The sequence below is a fragment of the Salvelinus sp. IW2-2015 genome, linkage group LG10, assembly GCF_002910315.2.
Source record: "Salvelinus sp. IW2-2015 linkage group LG10, ASM291031v2, whole genome shotgun sequence".
NCBI lineage: Eukaryota > Metazoa > Chordata > Actinopteri > Salmoniformes > Salmonidae > Salvelinus > Salvelinus sp. IW2-2015.
Window position 1 is genome coordinate 15,545,259 of NC_036850.1, and position 25,022 is coordinate 15,570,280.

The 25,022-nt window shown below is 43.9% G+C and overlaps 1 protein-coding gene across 1 annotated transcript in view; it reads left to right on the forward strand.

Moving 5' to 3' along the window:
• The window catches only part of LOC111969366 (copine-7), a 43,210-nt gene that overhangs the window by 765 nt on the left and 17,423 nt on the right, over positions 1-25,022 (forward strand). The window contains exons 2-10 of the mRNA XM_023995452.2: positions 11,184-11,366; positions 11,626-11,700; positions 14,047-14,121; positions 17,222-17,305; positions 17,395-17,484; positions 17,650-17,748; positions 17,938-18,024; positions 18,943-19,002; positions 20,116-20,249. Coding sequence (XP_023851220.1) covers positions 11,184-11,366; positions 11,626-11,700; positions 14,047-14,121; positions 17,222-17,305; positions 17,395-17,484; positions 17,650-17,748; positions 17,938-18,024; positions 18,943-19,002; positions 20,116-20,249 — 887 coding nt within the window. The remainder of the gene's footprint in view (positions 1-11,183; positions 11,367-11,625; positions 11,701-14,046; positions 14,122-17,221; positions 17,306-17,394; positions 17,485-17,649; positions 17,749-17,937; positions 18,025-18,942; positions 19,003-20,115; positions 20,250-25,022) is intronic.

A 25,022-nucleotide genomic window follows, 5' to 3' on the forward strand; every position in this document is an offset into this window, starting at 1 on the left:
AGTCTTAATCCTGCTCCCATTATCCCAACAGCTGGGCAGTGCACCAGATCACAGAGAACAAAGTAGAGCCAGGGAGAAGTGGCATGTCTGGTGTTGGCTTGGTGGTATTGCTGCCATCTTCTTTTCTTTTGAAATGGATTCTGATTTATAGAGTAGCTACCTGAAACTGAATTGGAATTCTCAAACAGATCACCAAGAACATTGTTCATATGAGGGAGGGGGACAGGAAATCTTATTTTCCTTTTCACGCTTCTTCCTCTACTCTCCCTATCTCTTTCTCACAATCTCTTTCTACGTTGCAGATCATAGATTCTTGTCTGTCTTGGAATTACACTGGTACACTATCTGTAATATGAGCTGGGGGTGTGTGAGCTATGAATAGCATATTTCCCATGATGCAGTAGTCCACTATAGTAGTCCACAATGATATTCTGTATATCTATAAGGCTGTTTGAATTATAGGTGGTTAAAGAAATCCATATTTGTTCCTTCATTCCATTGCATTCCCATATGAGATGGGATGATTTGAGATGGGATGATTTGAGATGGGATTCCAACCTGGCACTGCTGATGTATGTTGACATGAATCTTTGGTAGTAAGCACAGAGGCCTACACTTCCCATTCCCTTGTTAATTAAGCCATGCATTAGGTGCAAAATATGTTAACAAAGTGGAGGACCATAAGAGTGTCTGTAATGGTTGTAAGTGTATATACTGAGTGTACAAAAGTAAAAACATAAAATGTTTAATTCCATGTATTACAAACATGGCACTCATTCCAGACCTGCCAGTGGTGCTATAGATCATAGGTAAAAACAAGACAGAAAGGGAGTCTTCTAATTACTATATTGTAACGAAACAAATATCATCAATCTAAAAAAGTGTTGGCAATATATCATATACACTGAATGTAGGAAACATTAACCTGTACGGGATTGGTCCCCCCCCCCACGGGACGGTTGAGCTAACGTGTGCTAATGTGATTAGCATGATGTTTTAAGAAACAAGAAAATTTCCCAGGACATAGACATATCTGATATGGGTAGGAAGCTTAAATTCTTGCTAATCTAACTGCACTGTCCAATTTACAGTAGCTATTATCGTGAAATAATACCATGCTATTGTTTGAGGAGAGTGCACAGTTATGAATTTGAAAATGTATAAATAACCAATTAGGCACATTTTGGCATTCTTGATACAACATTTTGAACAGAAATACAATGGTTCATTGGATCAGTCTAAAACGTTGCACATACACTGCTGCCATCTAGTGGCCAAAATCTAAATAGCGCCTAGATTCCTATGTCATATTTTGGACTTTCTCTTGCATTTCAAAGATGAAAAAAAAGAACAGTAAAAAAAGCTTTTTTTCTTATCTTTTACCAGATCTAATGTGTTATATTCTCCTACATAAATTTCACATTTCCACAAACTTCAAAGTGGCTCCTTTCAAATGGTATCAAGAATATGCATATCCTTGCTTCTGGTCCTGAGCTACAYGCAGTTTAGATTTAGGCATGTCATTTTAGGCCAATTTTTTTTTTTGTAACGGGTCCGATCCTTAAGAGGGAAACCCTGCTCTTCCATGACAGACTGACCAGGTGAATCCAGGTGAAGGCTATGCTCCCTTATTGATGTCACTCGTTAAATCCACTTCAATCAGTGTAGATGAAGGGGAGGAGACAGGTTAAAGACAARTGAGACATGGATTGTGTATGTGTGCCATTCAGAGGGTGAATGGGCAAGACTAAATATTTAAGTGCCTTTGAATGGGGTATGATGCTGGGTTTTTTACACTCAACAGTTTCTTGTGTGTATCAAGAATGGTCCACCACCCAAAGGACATCCAGCCAACTTAACACAACTTTGGGAAGCATTGGAGTCAACATGGGCCAACATCCCTGTGAATTGTATTTATTTATCCTTATTTCACCAAGGTCTCTTTTACAGATGAGCCGTGAATGACATAAATTACAGAAAATACACAACAATATAAATGCAAAATGCAAGCAGAAAAAAACACGGTCATAAAAAACAAACACATTTTAGTAGTAAGGTCCTCAATCAGCTTTCTGAATTGCCCTAGAGGCACCAAAACATCAAATTTAAGAACATTTTGAAGATTGTTCCACAAATAAGGTGCAAGGAATTTCAAGAGTAAACCATGCCTGAGACACCTTGTAGAGTCCATGCCCTGAAGAGTTGAGGCTGTTCTGAGGGCAAAAGGGGGTGCAACTCAATATTAGCAAGTTGTTCCTAATTTCTTGTACATGTTGCAATTATGCCCCAATGTATTGGCCTCTTCTCCAGGCATTGCCAGATAATGATTAACAAGTGACAATGCCAAATCGTAGTGTGTTGAGATGGGAAGCATTTATTGAGGCCCAGTTAATGGTTATGAATGAGAAATGTGTTCCGAAGCTTTGGCAATAATGAAGCTTGGCTGATAGTGTTGAGCACACACTAATCAATTTGTCGCTGTGGTAATGCAATAAAACAACATTTCATGAGGAAATTAACCTGGGTTCTCTGCAAACGGAGCATTTGAGTAGTTTACATAACTCCCCTGAATTCAGCTCGAGCATTAGGAGGTGATATAATTGATACAACCTAATGCTCTGAATAACCATATCATCCATGTCAGTGGAGAATGCAATTTGTTACAGCAAAACAAATGCCATGAAACAAGAATCCTGAAATGTGAGTCTGTCAAGCCCAGTCAATACTGAATGTCAGTCTGCAAGAAGAATTGAGAAATAGGGGTGGAGAAAGAGCGAGAGGGTGAGAGAAAAATACTGCATCCCTGCTATCTACTGTTTGCAATGGTCTGTTAACCCTTTGACCTAAAAAATATATATAACTCTCACAACAGCTTTGGCTCGCTGTTCTTTGAGGGCTGCCTTTAGTTCTTTGTGTTACACACTGTTACAGTAACTACATTCAAATGACTTTAATCCCCTGTGTGCTTGCTATTCATTAGCTGTGTGTCACAGACACACACACACACACACACACACACACACACACACACACACACACACACACACACACAACCACACACACACACACACACACACCACACACACACACACACACACACACACACACACACACACACACACAACACACCACACACAGGAGACAGACACACCACTTCAGAAACTTTGTGGTATCTGTCCATCAGCTTTAGGAGATTGGGAAGACGCTTAATTTGCGAATTGAGCAAGAGGAACAAGACAATATTGTGTTTTATTGTCACGGATGTAAGTGGTAGTTCATCAATGTAGTCCATGCAGTGCATTGAATTACATTATTTTTTGGCCTGAATCTTCCAGGCAGCATTACTCACTGCTACACTATATATACAAAAGTATGTGGACACCCCTTCAAATTAGTGAATTTGGCTATTTCAGGGGTATAAAATCCATAGACTAACATTGGCAGTACAATGGCCTTCTGAAGAGCTCAGTGACATTCAACGTGGCACTGCCATAGGATGCCACCTTTCCAACAAGTCAGTTCGTCAAATTTCTGCCCTGCTAGAGCTGCCCCGGTCAACTGTAAGTGCTGTTATTGTGAAGTGGAAACGTCTAGGACCAACAACGGACCTCCGAGTGCTGAAGAGCATAATGATCGTCTGTCCTCGGTTGACACACTCACTAACAAGTTTCAAACTTCCTCTGGAAGTAACTTCAGCACAAGAACTGATCGTTGGGAGCGTCACGAAATGGGTTTCCATGGCTGAGCAGCCTAAGTTCACCATGTGCAATGCCAAGCGTAGGCTGGAGTGGTGTAAAGCTCGCCGCCATTGGACTCTGGAGCAGTGGAAACGTGTTCTCTGGAGTGATGAATCACGCTTCACCATCTGGCAGGCCGATAGACAAATCTAGATTTGGCGGGTGCCAGGAGAAAGCTACCTGACCGAATGCATAGTGCCAACTGTAAAGTTTGGTGGAGGAGGAATAATGGTCTGTTTTCCATGGTTCAGACTAGGCCCTTTAGTTCCAGTGAAGGGAAATCTTAATGCTACAGCATACAATAGAATCATCTAGAATGTCATTCTTCCAACTTTMTGGCAACAGTTTGGGGAAGGCCCTTTCCTGTTTCAGCATGACAAGGCCCCCGTGCACAAAGTGAGGGCCATACAGAAATGGTTTGTCGAAATCAGTGGGGAAGAACTTGACTAGCCTGCACAGAGCCCTGACCTCAACCCTATCAAACATCTTTGGGATGAATTGGAACGTCGACAGCGAGCCAGGCCTGATCACCTAACATCAGTGCCTGACCTCACTAATGCTTTTGTGGCTGAATGGAAGCAAGTCCCTGCAACAATGTTCCAACATCTATAACAGCCTTCCCAGAAGAGTGGAGGCTGTTCTAACAGCAGAGGGTGGACCAACTCCAAATTTKTGCCCATGATTTTGGAATGAGATGTTCGACAAGCAGGTGTCCACATACTTTTGGTCATGTAGTGTATCTTATCCAGAAGCGGTGTGTGGGTAAAATCACTGGGGAAGCCAAGCCAGGAAAAAAAAGCCATATTACAACCTATGTGTTGTGATAATTGCGTTGTTTGCTCTATAACCTGTTAGTACATATGCCTTGCGACTGTGATGTATAGGCCAAAGGCTGAGACAATAAGAAGACAGTGGCAGAATAAATTGAACCACACCTTTGTTTCATCACAAAACCAGAAAGCAGCCGTTGTCCGGTGAAGTCCACAAAGCATATTGCCTGTAACAAACAGTTACATGACCTACAGCATGGTCAAGAAAGTTCATGTTTCTGACATTTTCAGACTACAATTTTGAACCACAGAGAGATACTGCAAGTCGCAAAGAACGCAGGAGCTGCCGCCACTATTCCTAATACAGTGACAACTAAAAGATACCAAAAACTATTTTGTCCAATCAATGTAAGTTACATATGATGTGATTGTCCATGGTTCTGATTTATTTGTCTGTGTGTTGGTGAAAGTATAAAATAACATGTTGACTCACCCTACTTGTAGAGAAACACCAATGCCACCCTCCCTTTCATGCTGACAAAAATGGTCTATGACTATCATACAGTACAGTCTTATTTCTTTGTTGTCCTAGGATACCTGGCTAAAATAATTGCTCGCTAGCCCAACTTCCTTTCATAGGCAATGTTAGCCTTCTACATGTAGCTACATATTGAACTTCCATCCTCTCAGTCCAGGGTCACAGTGTAGTTTATGGTTGGATCAGAATTGCCTTTATAATTATTGGCCAGGACGGAGAACTAAGTAAAACCACAAGTCCAAATCCCTATCTCCATCCATGGCTAATTTAGGAAAGGGAAAATTTTWGCTAGCTAGCCACCAGAGGACAKCAACAAAATGAGATGCAACAATTCAAGTTGTTTCAATAGATGCTGTATTTCTCTATGATAGGACTGAAGCCAAATCCAAACTGGCTTCCCTTGACACTTTATTTTGGTACGCCAGGACCATTCACAGTTGAGTTCAATGCTGATTGACAATTATTTTATAATTTTTTTTAATCAAGGGAGGCCAAATGCTTGCTAACTTCCCTTGCATTCAATGCTACGGGCAGCAGCAATATCGTACTCTTTATGACCAGACCGCATCAGATAGATGGCCTACACATACAGAGACAGAAGGGCGCTGTTTCTCTCGCTCGGATGTCTTGTCAGGTGAGAAATTCAGCCTCTTGCGAACTGAAGGGCATTTATAAAAACACAGACACGTAAGATACATTATTTTATGTTTTTTTTCTTGGTAAATGTTTTGAGAAAGCCTGGCTTCCCTTGTGTAACAGTATAACTTTAAACCGTCCCCTCGCCCCGACACGGGCGCGAACCAGGGACCCTCTGCACACATCAACAACAGTCACCCACGAAGCATCGTTACCCATCGCACCACAAAAGTCGCGGCCCTTGCAGAGCAAGGGGCAACACTACTTCTAGGTTTCAGAGCAAGTGACGTAACTGATTGAAACGCTATTAGCGCGTACCCGCTAACTAGCTAGCCATTTCACATCCGTTACACTCACCCCCRTTTCAACCTCCTCCTTTTCCGCAGCAACCAGTGATCCGGGTCAACAGCATCAATGTAACAGTATAACTTTAAACCGTCCCCTCGCCCATACCCGGGCGCGAACCAGGGACCCTCTGCACACATCAACAACTGACACCCACGAAGCGTCGTTACCCATCGCTCCACAAAAGKCGCGGCCCTTGCAGAGCAAGGGGCAACACTATTTCTAGGTTTCAGAGCAAGTGACGTAACTGATTGAAACGCTATTAGCGCGTACCCGCTAATAGCTAGCCATTTCACATCCGTTACACTTGGCATCCATCAATACATGCCACTGATATTAACCATACCAGTGCTGTTGATATACAGTGGCTGAAGCATGTTTGTTGATGTAGACGCCACTTCATGGTTTTACTAAAGATAGAATTCAGCAAAACAGAGAGCTGTGTCAAGATAGTTGGGCTGTGGAAGAGGCTCTTGAATGAACACTCCCTTGTGATATGTGTTGTACTGCTCTGTATTTCAGTCTTTGGTGGCCCACTCCTTTGCTCTCAAATCCATCTGAACAGGTATGCAACATTGTCATGCAAATCATTTGCTCATCATGCCAAAGGCTGAGAAAGAGCGAGTAGCTAAATCGACACATCTTGCTTCTCTCTCGCTCTCCTGCTGAACGAATGCGGCACATTTATTTATTTATTTTATACAATATTCTGCCCATATTAACACATTTATATACAATATTCTGCCACCAGCCAGCCTTCGTTCCCCAGCCAATCGTGCACACGTGTCGGGTGTGCAGACGAAAAAGTCGCCGACAAAGGAAGGCTTCTGCAGACTTCACTGTATAATATAACGCGGTGCTTCAATGGACACAAGGACAAACCCTCATAACCTTTTTAGTTGACTATGTGATTATACATATTTTATAAAAGTTAGGTATCACGAAATCGACTCACATTTTCCCTCTCTGAATCCCCCCCACCTGTAGCGGTTTTGCATTCTAATGTTTATCACTGATACAACTTTCCCTGTATGAAAATTACTTAGATTCCTCTTTTCTCTGTGTAAAAAAACATCAAATCATGACATCAGTTATCTTAAGGTCGGAAAGTCGTAGCTCTAGAAAGATACCGGAGTTTCCGACTTGGAATTCCGTGTTGGCTGACCTTTCAAAAASATTTTTCCCAGTTTGAGCTATTTTATTTTATTTTTTCCAAAGTTCCCAGTCGTTTTGAACGCGGCATTACACCCCTACTCTTACGATAAGTGCCATGGATTTTCTTATGCCCACAGAGTCAGGACACCCGTTTAAAATCCCATCTGAAAGACCCTACGTAGGGCAATGTCCCCTTCACTGCTCTGGGGCATAGAGCCCTACAGTGAGGGTGTCAAACAGTTGGATATAAGAGCAACGTCAACTCACCAACATTACGACCAGGAATACGACTTTCCTGAAGCGGATCCTCTGTTTGGTCCACCACCCAGGACAATGGCTCTGATCACAGCCAGCGACCCAAAACAACGGCGCCGCAGAAGGTGCAGACAGAGCGGTCTTCTGGTCAGGCTCCATAGACGGGCACATCGCGCAGCGCTCCCGAGCATACTACTCGTCAATGTCCAGTCTCTTGACAACAAGGTAGACGAAATCCGAGCAAGGGTTGCCTTCCAGAGAGACATCAGAGATTGTAACGTTCTTTGTTTCACGGAAACATGGCTCACTCGGGATACGTTATCAGTCGGTACAGCCACCTGGTTTCTTCACGCATCTCGCCGACAGAAACAAATGTCTCTCTGGTAAGAAGAGGGGTGGGGGTGTATGCCTTATGATTAACGAGACTCGGTGTGATCATAACAACATACAGGAACTCAAGTCCTTCTGTTCACCTGACCTAGAATTCCTTACAATCAAATGCCGACCGCATTATCTACCAAGAGAATTKTCTTAGATCATAATCACAGTCGTGTATATCCCCCCCAAGCAGACACCTCGACGGCCATGAAATAACTTCATTGGACTCTATGTTAACTGGAAACCACATATCCTGAGGCTGCATTTATTGTAGCTGGGGATTTTAACAAGGCTAATCTGAAAACAAGGCTCCCTAAATTTTATCAGCATATCGAATGCGCGACCCGGGCTGGCAAAACCCTGGATCATTGTTATTCTAACTTCCGTGAGGCATACAAAGCCCTCCCCCGCCCTCCTTTCGGAAAATCTGACCACGATTCAATTTTGTTGCGCCCAGCCTATAGACCGAAACTTAAACAGGAAACGCCTGTGCTCAGGTCTGTTCAACGCTGGTCCGACCAATTGGATTCCATGCTTCACGATTGCTTCGATCACGTGGACTGAGATATGTTCCTCATAGCGTCGGACAATAACATTGATGAATACGCTGATTCGGCGAGCGAGTTTATTAGCAAGTGCATCGGTGATGTTGTACCCACAGCGTCTAATAAAACCTTCCCCAACCAGAAACCGTGGATTGATGGCAGCATTCGCGCAAAACTGAAAGTGCGAACCACTGCTTTTAATCAGGGCAAGGCGACCGGAAACATGACCGAATACGAAGTGTAGCTATTCCCTCCGCAAGGCAATCAAACAAACTAAGCGTCAGTATAGAGACAAAGTAGAGTCGCAATTCAACGGCTCAGACACGAGAGGTATGTGGCAGGGTCTACAGTCAATCACGGACTACAAAAAGAAAACCAGCCCTGTCGCGGACCATGATGTCTTGCTCCCAGACAAACTAAACAACTTCTTTGCTCACTTTGAGGACAATACAGTGCCACCAACACAGGTCAGCGCGCARTGTGCCCGGCCCGCCACAGGAGTCGCTAGTGCGCGATGAGACAAGGATATCCCTACCTGCCAAACCCTCCCTAACCTGGACGACGCTGGGCCAATTGTGCGTCGCCCTATGGACCTCCCGGTCGGCTGCGACAGAGCCTGGACTCGAAACCAGAGTCTCTGGTGGCACAGCTAGCACTGCGATGCAGTGCCTTAGACCACTGCGCCACCCGGGAGGCACCTCACAGCCCTTATTTTAAGTGTTTCTAAAATCCCCTATGGGAAAAAACAAACAATTGGAACCATTTCCTTGTTTGACCACTAGATTTTATGACTCATACCGTGGTACTCTATTGGGAGCTCCTTTGGCCAGAGTGCCCCTACTGGCCCTCCAACCTCACTTCCAGCAGCATCTGGTCTCCCATTCAAGACCGACCCTATTTAGCTTCAGCGGCAAGCCAGCAGTGGGATGCAGGGTGGTGTGCTGCTGGCAAGCAGGAGAGAGGGAGGAGAGAGGGAGCTGACTCCCTGGGACCTCAGAGATCCCTCCATACGTCAGACAGTCACCTCTCTGTAGACTCTCCCTGCCACCCCAGATGAATGGGCATCACAGGGGTAGGCATCACACAGGCACAGCCCTTCCTCTGTGGCTCTGGGTAGCGTTCATCACACACGGAAACAAACTTGTGTTCACAAGTATGTCCAACCAGATAGCACAGAAAGAGATCGAGAGAAAAAAAGACAGAGAATGAGAGAAACAGCGAGAGGAGGAGGGCTAGAGTCTAATTAAAACAACATGTCTTAGCTGTTATCTCCTGAGAAATGAATCACTCTTTACTGTTTGCAAGGTCAATAATGAATAACAAGACAATCCCCCATTCCTCAGGTCATCTGTATCAGTATACTTAATAACATTGTCTTCAACACTCTTGAGTTGTCTCTAATTAGGACTGGCAGACTAGACTCTTTATTCCACAGTGATTGTCAGTGAGAATAGGTGCATGCTTTCTCTGTTGCTTCTCATCAACCATTCTGTGTGTGGGTGTCTGTGTTCTCGTCAGCTCAAGGCCAACAGCATGAGGTAAAGCAGTAGGGTTAACTGCTGAATGTTAACGTGGACATGCATGTGTGTACTATAGTGTTCCATGTATGTTCATGGCYTTTGGTGTGTGGGGCCCATGTTGACTGACTTTAGAGAGCTTTGACAGAGCTGCTGATCAGGGAGCTTCATTCTTGATTTGTGCTCTATGGACGGGTGGGATTTGGCTTTGCTACGATAAGGTTGTTAGTGAGATTGATGGCTAGGCCTGGTTTGAGATTGATGGCAATCTCTCTGGTATTTTTTGTTTTAGGTCAAACTACGGAGATTATGTAAAATTTCCTTTCATATTTAATTACCTGTGTTTGACGACTTTCTGACTATCTTCTGTTTTACTATCACAACTTTTTCCTCAAATTAAAAGAGATGAGAAACAAGAGTAAAACATTTATGGAATTTTACGTTTCCTTACCAGATTTAGATTGACAGTTGCCTTAGGCTTGAATCATTTTTTATATGCTTTTTCAATAGCTCCAGTTTGAAATCCATTGATTCACTTAAACCATGAAACACTTAAACCATGGTTCAAACACTGCTTTAGGTCACTTTAATTTACTGATAGCATCTTTAGGGGATGAGTTGGCTCCCTTCAGAATACCTAGCTTGGAGTTAAATTATTAGTAATAATTTCTGGTACTGGACATAATTGGATACTGGGTGCTAGATGGGTACACTCTGGCTGGGTTTACATAGGCAGCCAAATTCTGATAGTTTGCCCAATTATTGGCAAAGATCATAATTGGGCTGCCTGTGTAAATGCAGCCTCTGTGCTCCACTGAAAGCAGGTGGCAATGTGGAGAGTTCAGGCATGAACCAGGTGTATTAGATAAACAGGTGTATGAATGTCCAAGCATGGCAATGGATGAGCTGTGTGTCTGCTGAGCTCTCAGCCCTCAGTCCACTAAAATCCTCTCTGCTGTCACTGTCTGAACAAGAGCTTCACAAGATTTACATTTTGATCTAATCAACAGGAAAACAAACAAGAACGCCAACAGTGGCTGTAGCAGTGATCCGGGTGCAGATGGGTTTTTGGCTGTTGTTCCTACATTCCCATGTGCCCATGAATGCATCACCATGTCCCATACATTAATTAGCATTGCAAATTAACTGATACAATGTACATTGCATATAAAACTGCACTTTTTATGTTTAATTGGTAGGAAGCTCTCATTAGAGAGTTGAGTTGGAGGTCCAAGTTTCTCCAGTAATATCCAACACCGTGTCCACATTCTAATTCTGTGCCTTTTTCTCCCCTCTTGTCGATTCAGCTTGACAGGACAGAGGTGATCAAGAGCAACCTGCACCCGGTCTTTGCCAAGGTCTTCACCCTGGACTACTACTTTGAGGAAGCGCAGAAGCTGCGGTTCGAGGTCTACGACATCCATGGCACCCACAGTATTGGCACCCGCGATGACGACTTCCTGGGTGGAGTGGAGTGTACACTCGGCCAGGTCCTGTACTGAATGTCTGACCCTTCCACTCAGTTATCCAATGTACCATTTGTTATGTCTAATCAAATCGCTCACCACACATAAACTGAATGGAACGCTGTGCCGAGTTGCTGCTCACCAACAGAGGTCAGAGGGTAAAGGTTAGAGGTCACCAGTCCTTGTCATACTGCTCTCAAACTGCTTTCGTTCTAATTGTCCGGTAATACTTCTCACTGCTTCACTAGTCACCAGTCATTCATAGTTTTCCTGTGTTCCACAGATTGTAGCCCAGAAGAAGATGGTGAAGCCTTTATTCCTAAAGTATGCGAAGTACGCCGGGAAATCCACCATCACGGTAGGTTTCACCTATTCATCTTCCTATTGATCTCACTCCCAGCTCACTATTGCAGTAACAGTGGCACGCAAAATCAAATGCATTGACTTGTTAAATAAATTCATGCAATTAAAGCAAAGTAGCTGATGTGAATCCTGTGATGTAAGGATGCTTCTCTGTACAAAGAATCATGACTCATATACAATATCTGTCATGACAAAGAGAGGGGGACGTTAAAGCCCAGAGTGTTGTTTCTGTTGGATGGTCTCAACACCATCTGCCAGGCCAACATTACATTGTCATACAAAAGGGAACAACACAGAGAAATTGTGTTTAACAAGCCTGCAAATCTGACCTTTAGTGGAGTGGGAGGAAGAGTCAGTGTTCCTCACTGCTCCTGTTAAGTCAGAGGTGCAGAGTCTCTGATCTCTGTGCCTTCTTCTACTGCAGAGATGAGAGGAGAAAAGGGAAGGGMTTTTTCCCAAGGAGTGAATTTGAGCATGTCAATAACAGACCTTTTGCCTTATTGATACCTATCTTTATTGATTTTACCCTAACAAACTACACATAAATTGCCCTTGGAGAGAAGGGCTGAGAATGACTTGCTTGTGATGGAAATGGCCAAAGTAAAGATGGCATTTGAGGATCTTTCCCTTCGGCTAGTGTTGCCATTATGACCATTGATTGGATGCGATCACATGGTGGCAGCTTGCTGTGAGGCGGTTATGGGGGATATAATGGGTTTGTTTAAGCACAGTCCTGTAGCAGTGTGGGCTTAATGCATTCTAGTGAATTAGTGCTAACCTGTGTCATGGTGTTTCTGAAAATGGCTTTTCCTGATATGATAATGGGCCTGGGCTTTGTCAGGTCTGTCTGTGAGATGGATCCCAATGGCATGGTGTCTGCCTGTAATGTGCCTGCAGGCTAATCTGGAAGGTGGCAGAACAACAGACAACTGTTGTGTTTTGTGTGAAAAATCCCTTCCCAGTGTTTGTAACACATCTCTCAGATGTCCATTGTGCATATGGGGACATGGGATGTGGAGAAAAGTTGGTCAAATGGTAGTGATTAAGGTACTGTTGTATGCAGTTACTGTGGCTCCTACTGGCAAGCATCACATTACAATGGTCTTCTAACTAGAACGTTCATAGCCGGGCCACAATCCAATACACATTATGCCTACACAATACTCACCAGGACAATGGCGCCATGATATGAGATACAATAAATATGCTCTAGAGCAACGGTGTCTAGATATAGTTTGTATTTGTTGTCCTGGTAACAGGAGCTTTTTTGGAACACCATTATTTTTCTCTTTACTGAGATTCATTGGGCCCAAGTCTCACAGAATCTGTGCAGAAGATCTAGGTGCTGCTGTAGGCCCTGCTTGGTTGGGGACAGAAGCACCAGATCATCTGCAAACAGTAGACATTTGATTGCTGAGTCCAGAAGGGTGAGGCCGGATGCTGCAGACTGTTCCACTGCCCTCGCCAATTCATTGATATACTGTACACAGATTGTACAAAACATTTCCATGGCATAGACTGACCAGGTGAATCCATGTGAAGCTATGATCGCTTATTGATGTCACTTCTTAAATCTTCTCCAATCAGTGAAGATGAAGGGCAGGAGACAGGCTAAAGAAGGATTTTTAAGCCTGAGACAATTAAGACATCAACTGTGTGTGCCATACATAGGGTAAATGGGAAAGACAAAATATGTAAGTACCTTTGAAAGGGATATGGTAGTAAGTGCCAGGTGCACCGATTTGAGTGTGTCAAGAACTGCAACYCTGCGGGGATTTTCACACTCAACAGATTCCTGTGTGAATCAAGAATGGTTCAGKCAACTTGACACGACGGTGGAAGCATTGGAGTCAAAGTGGGGTGCAACTCAATATTAGGAAGGCGATCCTAATGTTTTGTTCACTGAGTGTATATGTTGAATAGGGTGGGGCTCAAGATGCATCCCTGTCTCACCCCATGGCCCTGAGGAAGTATATCTGTGTCTTTATTGCCAATTTTAACTGCACACATTGATTTTATTCTCTCTCGCTCTCGCTCTCGCTAGCAAAACTTATTAGCCTGTATGTAATAATCCTTTTGGAGGCCAACTAAACGGTCTTGTGGACTAAATTTGGACCCAGCTCCATTTGGCCAGCTCTGCATTACTGTAATGGAACCATATCTGTTTCTCGGCTTGAAGGAGCTTTCTGTTGAAGTTTAAAAGTAATAACACTCCTCAACATTTTGTGACATATTTTGATTGGCTTCAAGGTCATGTCCACATGTTATACGACAGGCTGTCTGCGGAAAATAAAATATTCTCATTGGGCAAAAATGTGACTTACTAAAACCCTTTTTTCAGGTACACGCTGAAGAAATTTCTGGCAACAATGGATATGTTGAACTGTTCTTCTGTGCCAAGAAACTGGATGATAAGGTAAGGGATTAGGGGCCTTCTCTTGATGGAAATATCAATATAGTTCATGGGTGAATTTGTGCTTATTGCTGGCTGTTGAACCTCTCTCCTGTGAATGTGATTTCAAGATCTCTTTTTAACATTATCAGTCATTAACCAGACAAGAAAGATTTATACAACGATGATGATATGGATTTTCTACACTTATAAACGCAACATTTATTTAGATCCATATGCTTTACACTGTATTTACTGGATGACATAAAGGCATACAACATGCATTTCAGCATTTGTTCTATTAAGTCTGATTTGAACTTGGCTTTCTGTAAATGCTGGTTCCCCGTTGAGASGAGCATTGTGAGAATGGTGTGTCATGGACACTTGACAGATAGCCAAAGGAAGATGAGGGTGAGATCAGTGAGAGGTTTGCTTAGTTCAGTGTGTGTGTGTGTGTGTTTTTGTGTTGGTGTGTGTGTAAAGGGTGTTACCGTGTGGTTCTCTGTTTGCAAATAGCCCCTCCACACAAAGCATCCCACAATGGACCACTGGCCCTGAAGCTCTGCAGGTGTCTGTTCTTCCTACAGCAGCAACAAGCCTTACCCGAACACCTCCACACTTATCCTCTCTCTCTCTCCTTGTCTCTCAACTAATATCTCTGCCTTTCTCCTTCTCTTCCTCCTTTACTCAGCATATCTCTCAGGGTCTTCCTCCTTTTCTCTGCATATCTCTCAGGGTCTTCCGCCCTCTCACTTTCTGTGCCTCAAGCAAAAACATACTCTTAGTGATTATCTGCAAAATACTTTTTTCTCTCTCTCTTTTTCTACCATTCCATTTTTGTCTGCCATTCATGAATTTATGCATTTCAAGTATCCTGGCTCTGAAAGGCTGCCTTGCAATATCCAAAGGACATGATCGACCTGTCCTTTTCAACTCTAAATTCCTGCGCCCTAACACAAGATGAAGAAATCAATCGAACATGGGGATCTCTGTGCAAAGACAGCACAGACAGCAGTAGTTCTTCAATAAATGGCTTGACAGAGAAAAGCTATGTAAAATGCATGGTGAGCTCAGAAAGAGGGAGTTTGTTGTCGGTAGAGCATTTAGGAGGGTTACGAAAGATATTTGGCAACAGATTTTGGGAGCTGGAGCACTGAGGCACCTACAGTAGAGCTGGCACACCCACACAAGGCTCAAGGCAGAAGGTTCATATCTCAGTCAACAAGACTGGAATAACTCTCTGACATCAATGATTATAACAGAAATCTTCTTCCTGCCTCTCTATGCTCTCAGAATGCTACCAAGCAAAGGGTGCAATTGGCCTCTGACTCAAGCAGTGTTGGAGAAAGTTAACAGGGAGTGGAGGTAAAGGTCTGCTTGGTGTGTATTCATCAGAGCAGAGCCCAGGCTCCTTTAATGCATTTATTAGAGTTAGCAATTTACAATCCTTTTGATTGGCTGATTGGACCTAATCCAATAGAAAAAGGGTTATGATGAGCAATTCCATGTGGAAATAAAAACAGATTTCAAATTGCACTGTTTGTGATTTAGACACAAGCAATATAGCTAATCGAATCTTCAGTGTARATTGGAGGCAGAGAAACTCATCAATGGTGGTATGGTGTGCTTTAAAACGTTCTCTTTCTTTTGCTTATTGACATAATTACATTTCAGTTGCCCAACCCTGTCAGCAAACTACTTTAACTATACACTCTTAGATAAAGGGTTCCAAAAAGTTTATTCGGCTGTCCCCATAGGAGAACCCTTTTTGGGTTCCAGGTAAAAGCACTTTTTGGTTCCTAGTGGAACCATTTTTGGTTTCATGTAGAACCCTGTGTGTAAAAGGTTCTACATGGAACCCCAAACAGTTCTACTTGGAACCAGAAAGAGAGCCAGAGAGCAGGAGATGGAAAGTGGGAGAGAGGGGGGGTGGGAACAGAGAGAGAGGGAGACGTGGGGGGGATGGTCACATGCTCAGGCAGATTAATTGCCAGGCTACTATCTTTGTATGGAATCTCTCTGTTCAAATGACTTTGAGGATCCCATTACACTGAGAAATAGTACTCTAATAGACTATGCACATGATCTATACCACACAGGCTATAAATACTGCCTGCTTCACAATGGTGATCAGCTGTGATGAGGCACTTTAATATTGTAGTTGATTTACCAGCACAATGGGTGACGGCTCTGACAAAGTATCTTTTCAAAGGTTTGCATTTAAATGTCTTGAATGTTTAACCTTTTGTTTTTAAAAGTACTTGAAAATCTATAATTTGTAGATGACTTGCTGTGACAACCACAGTATGAGCAACATGGATCAGGCAATGAAATATCCCCCATTTATTTCTAATACTGTAATGCTGCCTGAAACACTATCCAAGGTACTGAACAAACTGCTGGAGGACACTATGGAACTTGTAACTTTATGGAACTCAGTAGACCGTGCTGGTCAAAGGTATAGGTAAATTAATGAAGGGTGCTGATTATATAAGTGGTGAGAGCTGTTATTGCTGGACAGGGATTACATGTTGACAGACAAATGCACTTGTAATGCACGTCAGTCCACAGTGACGCCACTGGCAAGGGGTTGCCGTGACAACGAGATGGGGGGGGGGGGCTACCTCCTTCTTTCCTCCCTGGCTGTCCCTGTGGAGCTGTATCAGGCTAATGCAGCGAGAAATGGGGACATTAAATATCTTGTTTTGTGCACCCCGCTCACTCTCTCACACACTCTTTCTTTCTCCCTCCATTCCTTTCTCTAACACTCTCATACACATACACAACACAATGTACAGAAATACTGTCTGTTGAGCCCTGAACAATCAATTGACCCAAACAAGCTGTAGTTGCTCTCAGCCTTACCTTGAGACTCAATGTCAAATGACTCTTTCAAGACCTTTTCCTGATTTGATTTGTCACAGCAGTGAACAATACACCACATGCACAGGCAGGGGATAAGCTGTGTCAAATTTAGCACCAGGAGGACCAAGCTAACATGTTGACGTCTGTGTGTGTGTGATTTCAAGGACTTGTTTGTTATTTGATTGTTTGAGATAAATGACTGTACATTAATGGCTCAACTAGAATTAGTGTATGTTTGATTGGTTTGTATATTTGGCAGGATCTCTTCAGTAAGTCAGACCCTTTTTTGGAAATATATCGAATCAACGATGACGGAACGGAACAGCTCGTTCACAGAACTGAGGTAATAGACACATTCATTCCTCCTCTCTGTATCTACCTCTCCTTCTCCATGTGTGGTGAAAGTTACTCATGTCTAATGTGCTCTTGCAGGTAATCAAAAACAACCTGAACCCCGTGTGGGAGCCCTTTAAAGTGTCTCTCATCTCTCTGTGTAGCTGTGATGAGGACAGGAAGCTCAAGGTAAGAAACACAGGAAGTCATAGTGTGATGGTTTAACATTGCTGCTGTGGTATTGATTGATGAATGAATGAATGAATGAATGGAACTGGTGACTGAAGTAACTTACTGGTGAATGAACAGTTAATATTAGAGGGTTCTGTCTGTTACTGTCTTGTTGTGTCACAGTGCCTAGTCTGGGATTACGACTCCAGGGGAAAACATGACTTCATCGGAGAGTTTTATGCCACCTTCAGAGAAATGCAGAAAATTGGCGGTGGAAGCAAGGTCAGTCGAACGGAGAGAGAGTGCTGTCAGTCACTGTTGAATGTTTGATGTGTGTCACTGATGTCCCACTTGTGACAGAAATGGATGAAAGAAATGTCACGCTGCGGTTCTATGTTCTGCAAGTCATACCGCAGAAGTCATAACTCATTACTATGTTTCTGTATCTATTGTCTACCTCTTGTGTTAAAGGTCACATGGGATTGCATGAATCCCAAGTACAAACTGAAGAAAAAGAACTACAAAAACTCTGGGGTGGTCATCCTCAGTGATCTCAAGGTTAGAGCCAACCGTTACAGCTCCTGCTCAGCAACTCTCCACTATCAAATACATCGAGAATCATCCCCATCTCTGTGCTATTCGGTTGTACGTCTCTCACAACATGTACACATAGTGCTAATTAATGAATATTGCTCATTTTAGAAATGCGATCATCCTCAGTTTACTGTCCACCCCCGCTACCATTTCTGTAAATGACTACATCTGTGGGTGGCTGTCACCGTGCTTTCCCCCTATGTTTTTAGTTCGCAGGTCTTTTAAAAAWGATTTTTTTTAAATTGGTATAGCTGTTGGTGTGTCTCAGGACTATCATTTTGATTATTTCATTTMGATTAATTAGTTTACTACGCCCAGCTCATGTGATTGCTGTTGTGTCTCAGTTTGAATCCTCTGCCGACCCACTGGGTGTGTGATCTCTAACTGGCATGGAGAGAACACACTGCACATCACAGTGCTGCTGCCTTCAGACTAAATCATCACCATTCTCCATGTTCATGTTTACTACATAATACTAGTTTTCTAAACAGTGCATAGCTACTGAGATGTGGTTGAATAATAGTTTTAAAATACATATGTAACCGATGTGAAATGGCTAGCTAATTAGCGGTGGTGTGCGCTAATAGCGTTTCAAACGGTGACGTCACTCGCTCTGAGGCCTTGAAGTAGTTGTTCCCCTTGCTCTGCAAGGGCCGCGGCTTTTGTGGCGCGATGGGTAACGATACTTCGTGGGTGACCCTGGTTCGAGCCCAGGTTGGGGTGAGGAGAGAGACAGAAGCTATACTGTTACACACACTTGTTATTTTGTAAATTGAACAGCCATTGGTTAAAACTGGAATTAATCTAAAAATATTGAGTACTCCAAGTCCGAACTCCCCACCCTCTGGGGTTCAGTTTAAAAGCTTCTTCTCTGTTCTGCAGCTTCACAGAGTGTATTCCTTCCTGGACTACATCATGGGAGGATGCCAAATCCACTTTACAGTAAGTTGAGTAGCCAATGCGTGCACTAGCATATTATCATCACTTAGCAGCATGGTACAATGCTATGCTAACCTTCAAAGGTGTACGATCCACTGACTGCCTACACATTCTATACATATTAATGGTTGCTTGCCTAATGGTTGCTTGCCTGTTAAGGTGTTGGAATAGACAATAGGCCTAGTATTCTAACCTGCCTGTGAAATTTAAACCAGTGTTCCATTTCCAGGCTAAGTGCTGTCATCAAGGCCAGTGTTTTGATTAAATGCTACATTCTCTAAGTGTGAAACATTACATTCTGCAATTTTTAACTAATGAAACATTACCTTGCTGACTGGCATTTTCCGGTGTGTCTGGATGCTTTTCTCACTGAAGACTAGCTCCTTAGAATGATAACTGAGGCAATAATGAATATTAATTTAGGGGAACTGCTATGTTAGGAGCACTGCTTCATTGTTGCATAGACAGCCTTAGGTATCACTTTCCACAGATTAAGAACACTATATAATGCTTTGATAATGCACTAATGATTAAAAGAATACCTGCAGAATATTTGTATGATCGTTTCCCTTGTTGAGAAGCTCTGCAGTTTTCCCTGTGCTCCTATCTTTAGCACTGCTGATGTCAAAGAAGTGAAATATCTATGTCCTTTGCTGCTCCTTCTTACATGCCCTCAACGCATCCTGCACATATGTTGGTCGTATAAATTGCTCTGAGAACATCTGCGCAATGACTGGACATAAAAAATTGAAATTTAACAGACGGCTTCAGCAATGTTCATTTACATATTTTAGATATTTATGTTTTCACCATATATTATACAGATTCATTTGCGTAAGCACTCATGCTTGATGACATGATTGCTATGATATTACAGTATTTAAGACTGAGGCTGCTCCGGGGTTGAAAAGTCAAGTCACTCAAAGACGCAGGCTCCAGACACTTACACAATGGAAGTCAGTTGATTTGTCATAATCGTCCTCTATAGAAACACCAGTTTAACAGAGCACAGAATAACCTGCTTCAACACAACCTTCATTGACAGGTAGACTCTAGGTCTAGTGTTTATGGTGTTTGGTTTGTTTACAGTCTTCTATGAATCTGTCATTGCTCTAGGTGGCCATTGACTTCACAGCCTCCAACGGAGACCCACGGAACAGCTGCTCCCTACACTACATCAACCCGTACCAGCCCAACGAGTATCTGAAGGCTTTGATAGCAGTGGGGGAGATCTGTCAGGATTATGACAGGTTAGTCAGCACCATGCCTCTCTGCCCAGCCTCTCATCCTGATCTCTATCTGTGGGGACTAACAGCCTCTCTGCCCAGCCTCCCATCCTGATCTCTATCTGTGGGGACTAACAGCCTCTCTGCCCAGCCTCCCATCCTGATCTCTATCTGTGGGGCTGCTCTCTGTATGTCTATCAATGGGAAATTTAACTTTTTACATTCCATTCGGTAGATGTCTCATAATGTACCGAGCCAGTGGTTCTACTTAATCTAATTCCCAGCTATGAGGAGATAATGGAAATCGTGGAATGCTGAAATAGAATAGAATTKTGAGGATTCTTTCAACTACTCACTGAAGCATGAGTTGGAAAATGAATGACAGAGTTGAACAATTATTACAATGATAAGGCCTCGATTTCAATCCAATCCAGTGATAACTCACGTTGTTTGGGCYGTGTTGAAGGTTTAACTGCGGTATGAGTCCGCAAATCGGTGAGTGGCTGTTCTTGTGTGTTAAAAAGCACTCCCTTCCTATTATCCTACCGCATTAGTTCAAAACTGCGATAGAAAGTGTGCATGTTGTCATGTTAATTTGGATGGGGATAGGCAATCAGTCTAATCGAGGTGTAGACAACATAACATCACACGTTCGAGTGTCTGAAATTGTAATGCGACTGCATGAACTTCTTACACGGCTGCATGGGATTTGTCGGATATAAAGTCGGGTGTGGTTTTGCTGCATCCAATGGCAGTGTCTGAAATAAGGTAAGGCAAGGAGCTGCTTGTGGATTTGACACCACCAAAACAACCGCTGCGCAGATAGAATCTAACACCAAGTCAGCCACTTGATGTCATACATTTCCTCCATGTAATCTAAGACTTTTGCCAGATAATACGAAACTGCAACAAAAAAACAATTTAATTAATGCGTGAAAATTACTAAGGTCCACCTGCAATTCTCATGCCCACTGCCAACACTTCCATTAAGTCCTTAGATTTCCACTTTACTAGGAGGAAATTAGAGCAAACAGATTGGAGGAAATTAGAGCAAACAGATTGCTTTACACAGACATTGGCAATGCATGAGGAGGCCCTGGGGAAATCTCAGATGAAGTTGCTTGGAGGCAGAATCAGTGTTTGAGATGAGGCTGGTCTGCTTAGATTTACTGCTGCCGTTTCTGCTGCTGTTGTTGGAATGGGCACAAAGCGAGATGGTTCCAAGTGCAGTAGAGAGCAGGTCTTGTTCCATTCGTGGCGGCGGGTGCAGAGGAGAGGACACCCATCCTGGCGCAGTGGCACAGCAGGATTAGCAGAGTCAGGGAGGGACAGCAGCAGGATGGGCAGGGGTAGGGAGGGGCAGAGGAGAGGCAGCAGCAGAGACGTGGAAAGATGGCAGAAGAAGGATGCACAGGGCTCTCAAGGGTTTGGGGAGATAATGGTTTCAATGGCTGGGGAGAGTTGGAGAGACATGCTGTATATTATAATTTGTGTGTGTGGTTTCTTCACATTTCTTTCTGTATACAGTATTTGTTAAGGATATGTAATTGACTGGTATTATAGTTACACTCCTAATTTCTAAATGACTAATTCAATATTTATTCCATATACACCAGAGTTGTTGGAGGCAGTCTTGTCAGACACTGGTTAATTAGTAACAAATTATTGAATTTGGTCTCTTGTCTGTCGGCACAGAGCCAAATGAGGATTTACACTGAGTCATGCCAGTGTTGGCTCCTCCTGTTGAATGTGTGGAGAACGTTGGCTGCCTAATTAAAAAAAGTACAAGAGATAACTCTAGAACAGCAGAAGACCTGTTGGAGAGACACAAACTCCTGGAAAAGAGATGTGTAGGTAGCTAACTCAGTTTGGTGTTGGGTGTCACAAACATGCCTTTAAGTGTTGCGCCTACGTTATATATTGTGGGTTATCTCCTCCCACGTCAGGCTGTTATTCAGGTGCACAACGTGGGCATGCAGGCCTCTTGTGGGGAACATCAGGTSATGTGTGATCACATTTACACAGTAGGAGCTGGATTAGGAGCCGGTCACCTTTTGCTCTGTGTGGGAAGTGGCTGGTTCTCCTACTGAGAGGGGAACGGGGCTCAGTGAAGACACCCGCCTGCAAGATCTGCTTTCACATCATGTCACGTGGAAGTGAGAAAGAGGTGTCACCGTGGAGCCCACATGTTTGTGCCATCCTCATTAACAGGCCTGGGAACAACATCACATCTGGCTCTCCCACTCTCCTTACTGGTGTCATGTTGAAATATAGCTGTCTACCGGGGTGGTAATCCTCCAGAGCATAGCAGTCTCTACTTGGGACTTCTCACTTAATGCAGACATGTGCTGCTTAAGAAAACACTTGAGGAAAGACACTTAGTACAGACATGTGCTGCTTAAGAAAACACTTGAGGAAAGACACTTAGTACAGACATGTGCTGCTTAAGGAAACACTTGAGGAAAGACACTTAGTACAGACATGTGCTGCTTAAGGAAAAAAAACACTTGGGCAGACCACTACTCACACACACTGACCCAACCTGTAGGTTGTGATGTTTAATCCAGGCTCAATTGAAAAAGGCATAAGAATCCTAAAACGTTGAGCACAATCAAAGGGAAATGTATACCACTACATAGAAAGGCCACTTCCCAGAGAATGTTTACATTATCTGAGGAAACCATAGTCAGACTTGAAAGCCAGTTTCTTTCACTCTCTGTTTGTGCTCGGTACTTGTGGCACCTCTACATTTCTCAAACACCAGGTTCTATTCCCACAATGTTATGCTGGTGAATGAGGACCCAAAAGCGACGTAATAGAAACAGAGTCTTTATTCCAGTATCAAACAAACAATGATTCTCCTGGATATATCAAAGGTAATCCAAAACAGAAACTGAAATCCTCTCGTCAGTAGAGAGGAACGACTGGAGACGCGACCACAGACTGCAGGTCGCTTCAGGAAGGCACAGGCCGTAGCTGACATAGACACCTGCTCACACGCAGCATCTGAAGAAGGACAAAACACGACAGGGCGGAACAAGGACACAGGACAGCAAACATCAAACAAGAATCCGACAAGGACAGAAGCGGAAAACAGAGGGAGAAATAGGGACTCTAATCAGAGGGCAAAATAGGGGACAGGTGTGAAAGAGTAAATGAGGTCGTTAGGAGAATGAGAAACAGCTGGGAGCAGGAACGGAACGATAGAGAGAGAGAGCGGGGAGAGGAGAGAGGGAGGAGGAGAGAGAAGAGAGAAAGAGGGAAAGAACCTAATAAGACCGACAGAGGGAAGCACAGGGACAAGACATGATGATCAAAGACAAAACATGACAGTACCCCCCACTCACCGAGCGCCTCCTGGCGCACTCGAGGAGGAACCCTGGCGGCAACGAAGGAAATCATCAATCAACGAACGGTCCAGCACGTCCCGAGATGGAACCCAACTCCTCTCCTCAGGACCGTAACCCTCCCAATCCACTAAGTACTGGTGACCACGTCCCCGAGAACGCATGTCCATGATCTTCCGTACCTTGTAAATAGGTGCGCCCTCGACAAGGACGGGGGGGGGGAGGGAAGACGAACGGGGCGCGAAGAAAAGGCTTGACACAGGAGACATGGAAGACAGGGTGACGCGACGAAGATGTCGCGAAGAAGCAGTCGCACAGCGACAGGAATTGACGACCTGAGAGACACGGAACGGACCAATGAACCGCGGAGTCAACTTGCGAGAAGCTGTCGTAAGGGAAGGTTACGAGTGGAAAGCCACACTCTCTACCGCGACAATACCTAGGACTCTTAATCCTACGTTTATTGGCGGCTCTCACAGTCTGCGCCCTGTAACGGCAAAGTGCAGACCTGACCCTCCTCCAGGTGCGCTCACAACGTTGGACAAAAGCCTGAGCGGAGGGAACGCTGGACTCGGCGAGCTGGGACGAGAACAGAGGAGGCTGGTACCCAAGACTACTCTGAAACGGAGATAGCCCGGTAGCAGACGAAGGAAGCGAGTTGTGAGCGTACTCAGCCCAGGGGCTGTTCTGCCAAGACGCAAGGTTTCGAAACGAAAGGCTGCGTAATATGCGACCAATCGACTGATTGCCCTTTCTGCTTGACCGTTAGACTGGGGATGAAACCCGAGGAAGAGAACTGACGGAAGCACCAATCAAACGACAAAACTCCCTCCAAAACTGTGACGTGAATTGCGGACCCTGTCTGAAACGGCGTCTAACGGGAGGCCATGAATTCTGAACACATTCTCAATGATGATTTGTGCCGTCTCCTTAGCGGAAGGAAGCTTAGCGAGGGAATGAAAATGTGCCGCCTTAGAGAACCTATCGATAACCGTAAGAATCACAGTCTTCCCCGGCAGACGAAGGCAGACCGTAATAAAGTCTAAGGCGATGTAGAAGACCCGACAAATGAATCACAGAGAAGAAAACATAGGAAGGGTCTAGAAGACAACACGAAACCGAGCAAGAGCGAGAGAATACCTAGACATTAAGAATAAACTAAAAAGCAGCGCAAGCACCGAACAACAGCAAGACCCGAAACCGAGCGCAGTGACACCATACACATAGAAAATGCACACCTAACCATGAGACTAAATAAGAGCAGCGTACCCAACGACCGGAAAGTGAACTGAACTTCGGCAGAAAGAACCCAGGAAACAAGCCAGCAGACTAGAAAGTAGAGACAGAGAGAGACAGACAGGGTTAGACTAGACATCGCGACAGCGAATAACACCTGAGAGAGAAGGCACAGGACAGCTGTGAGTGAGATCTCTTTGAAGCTTGTTGTGGT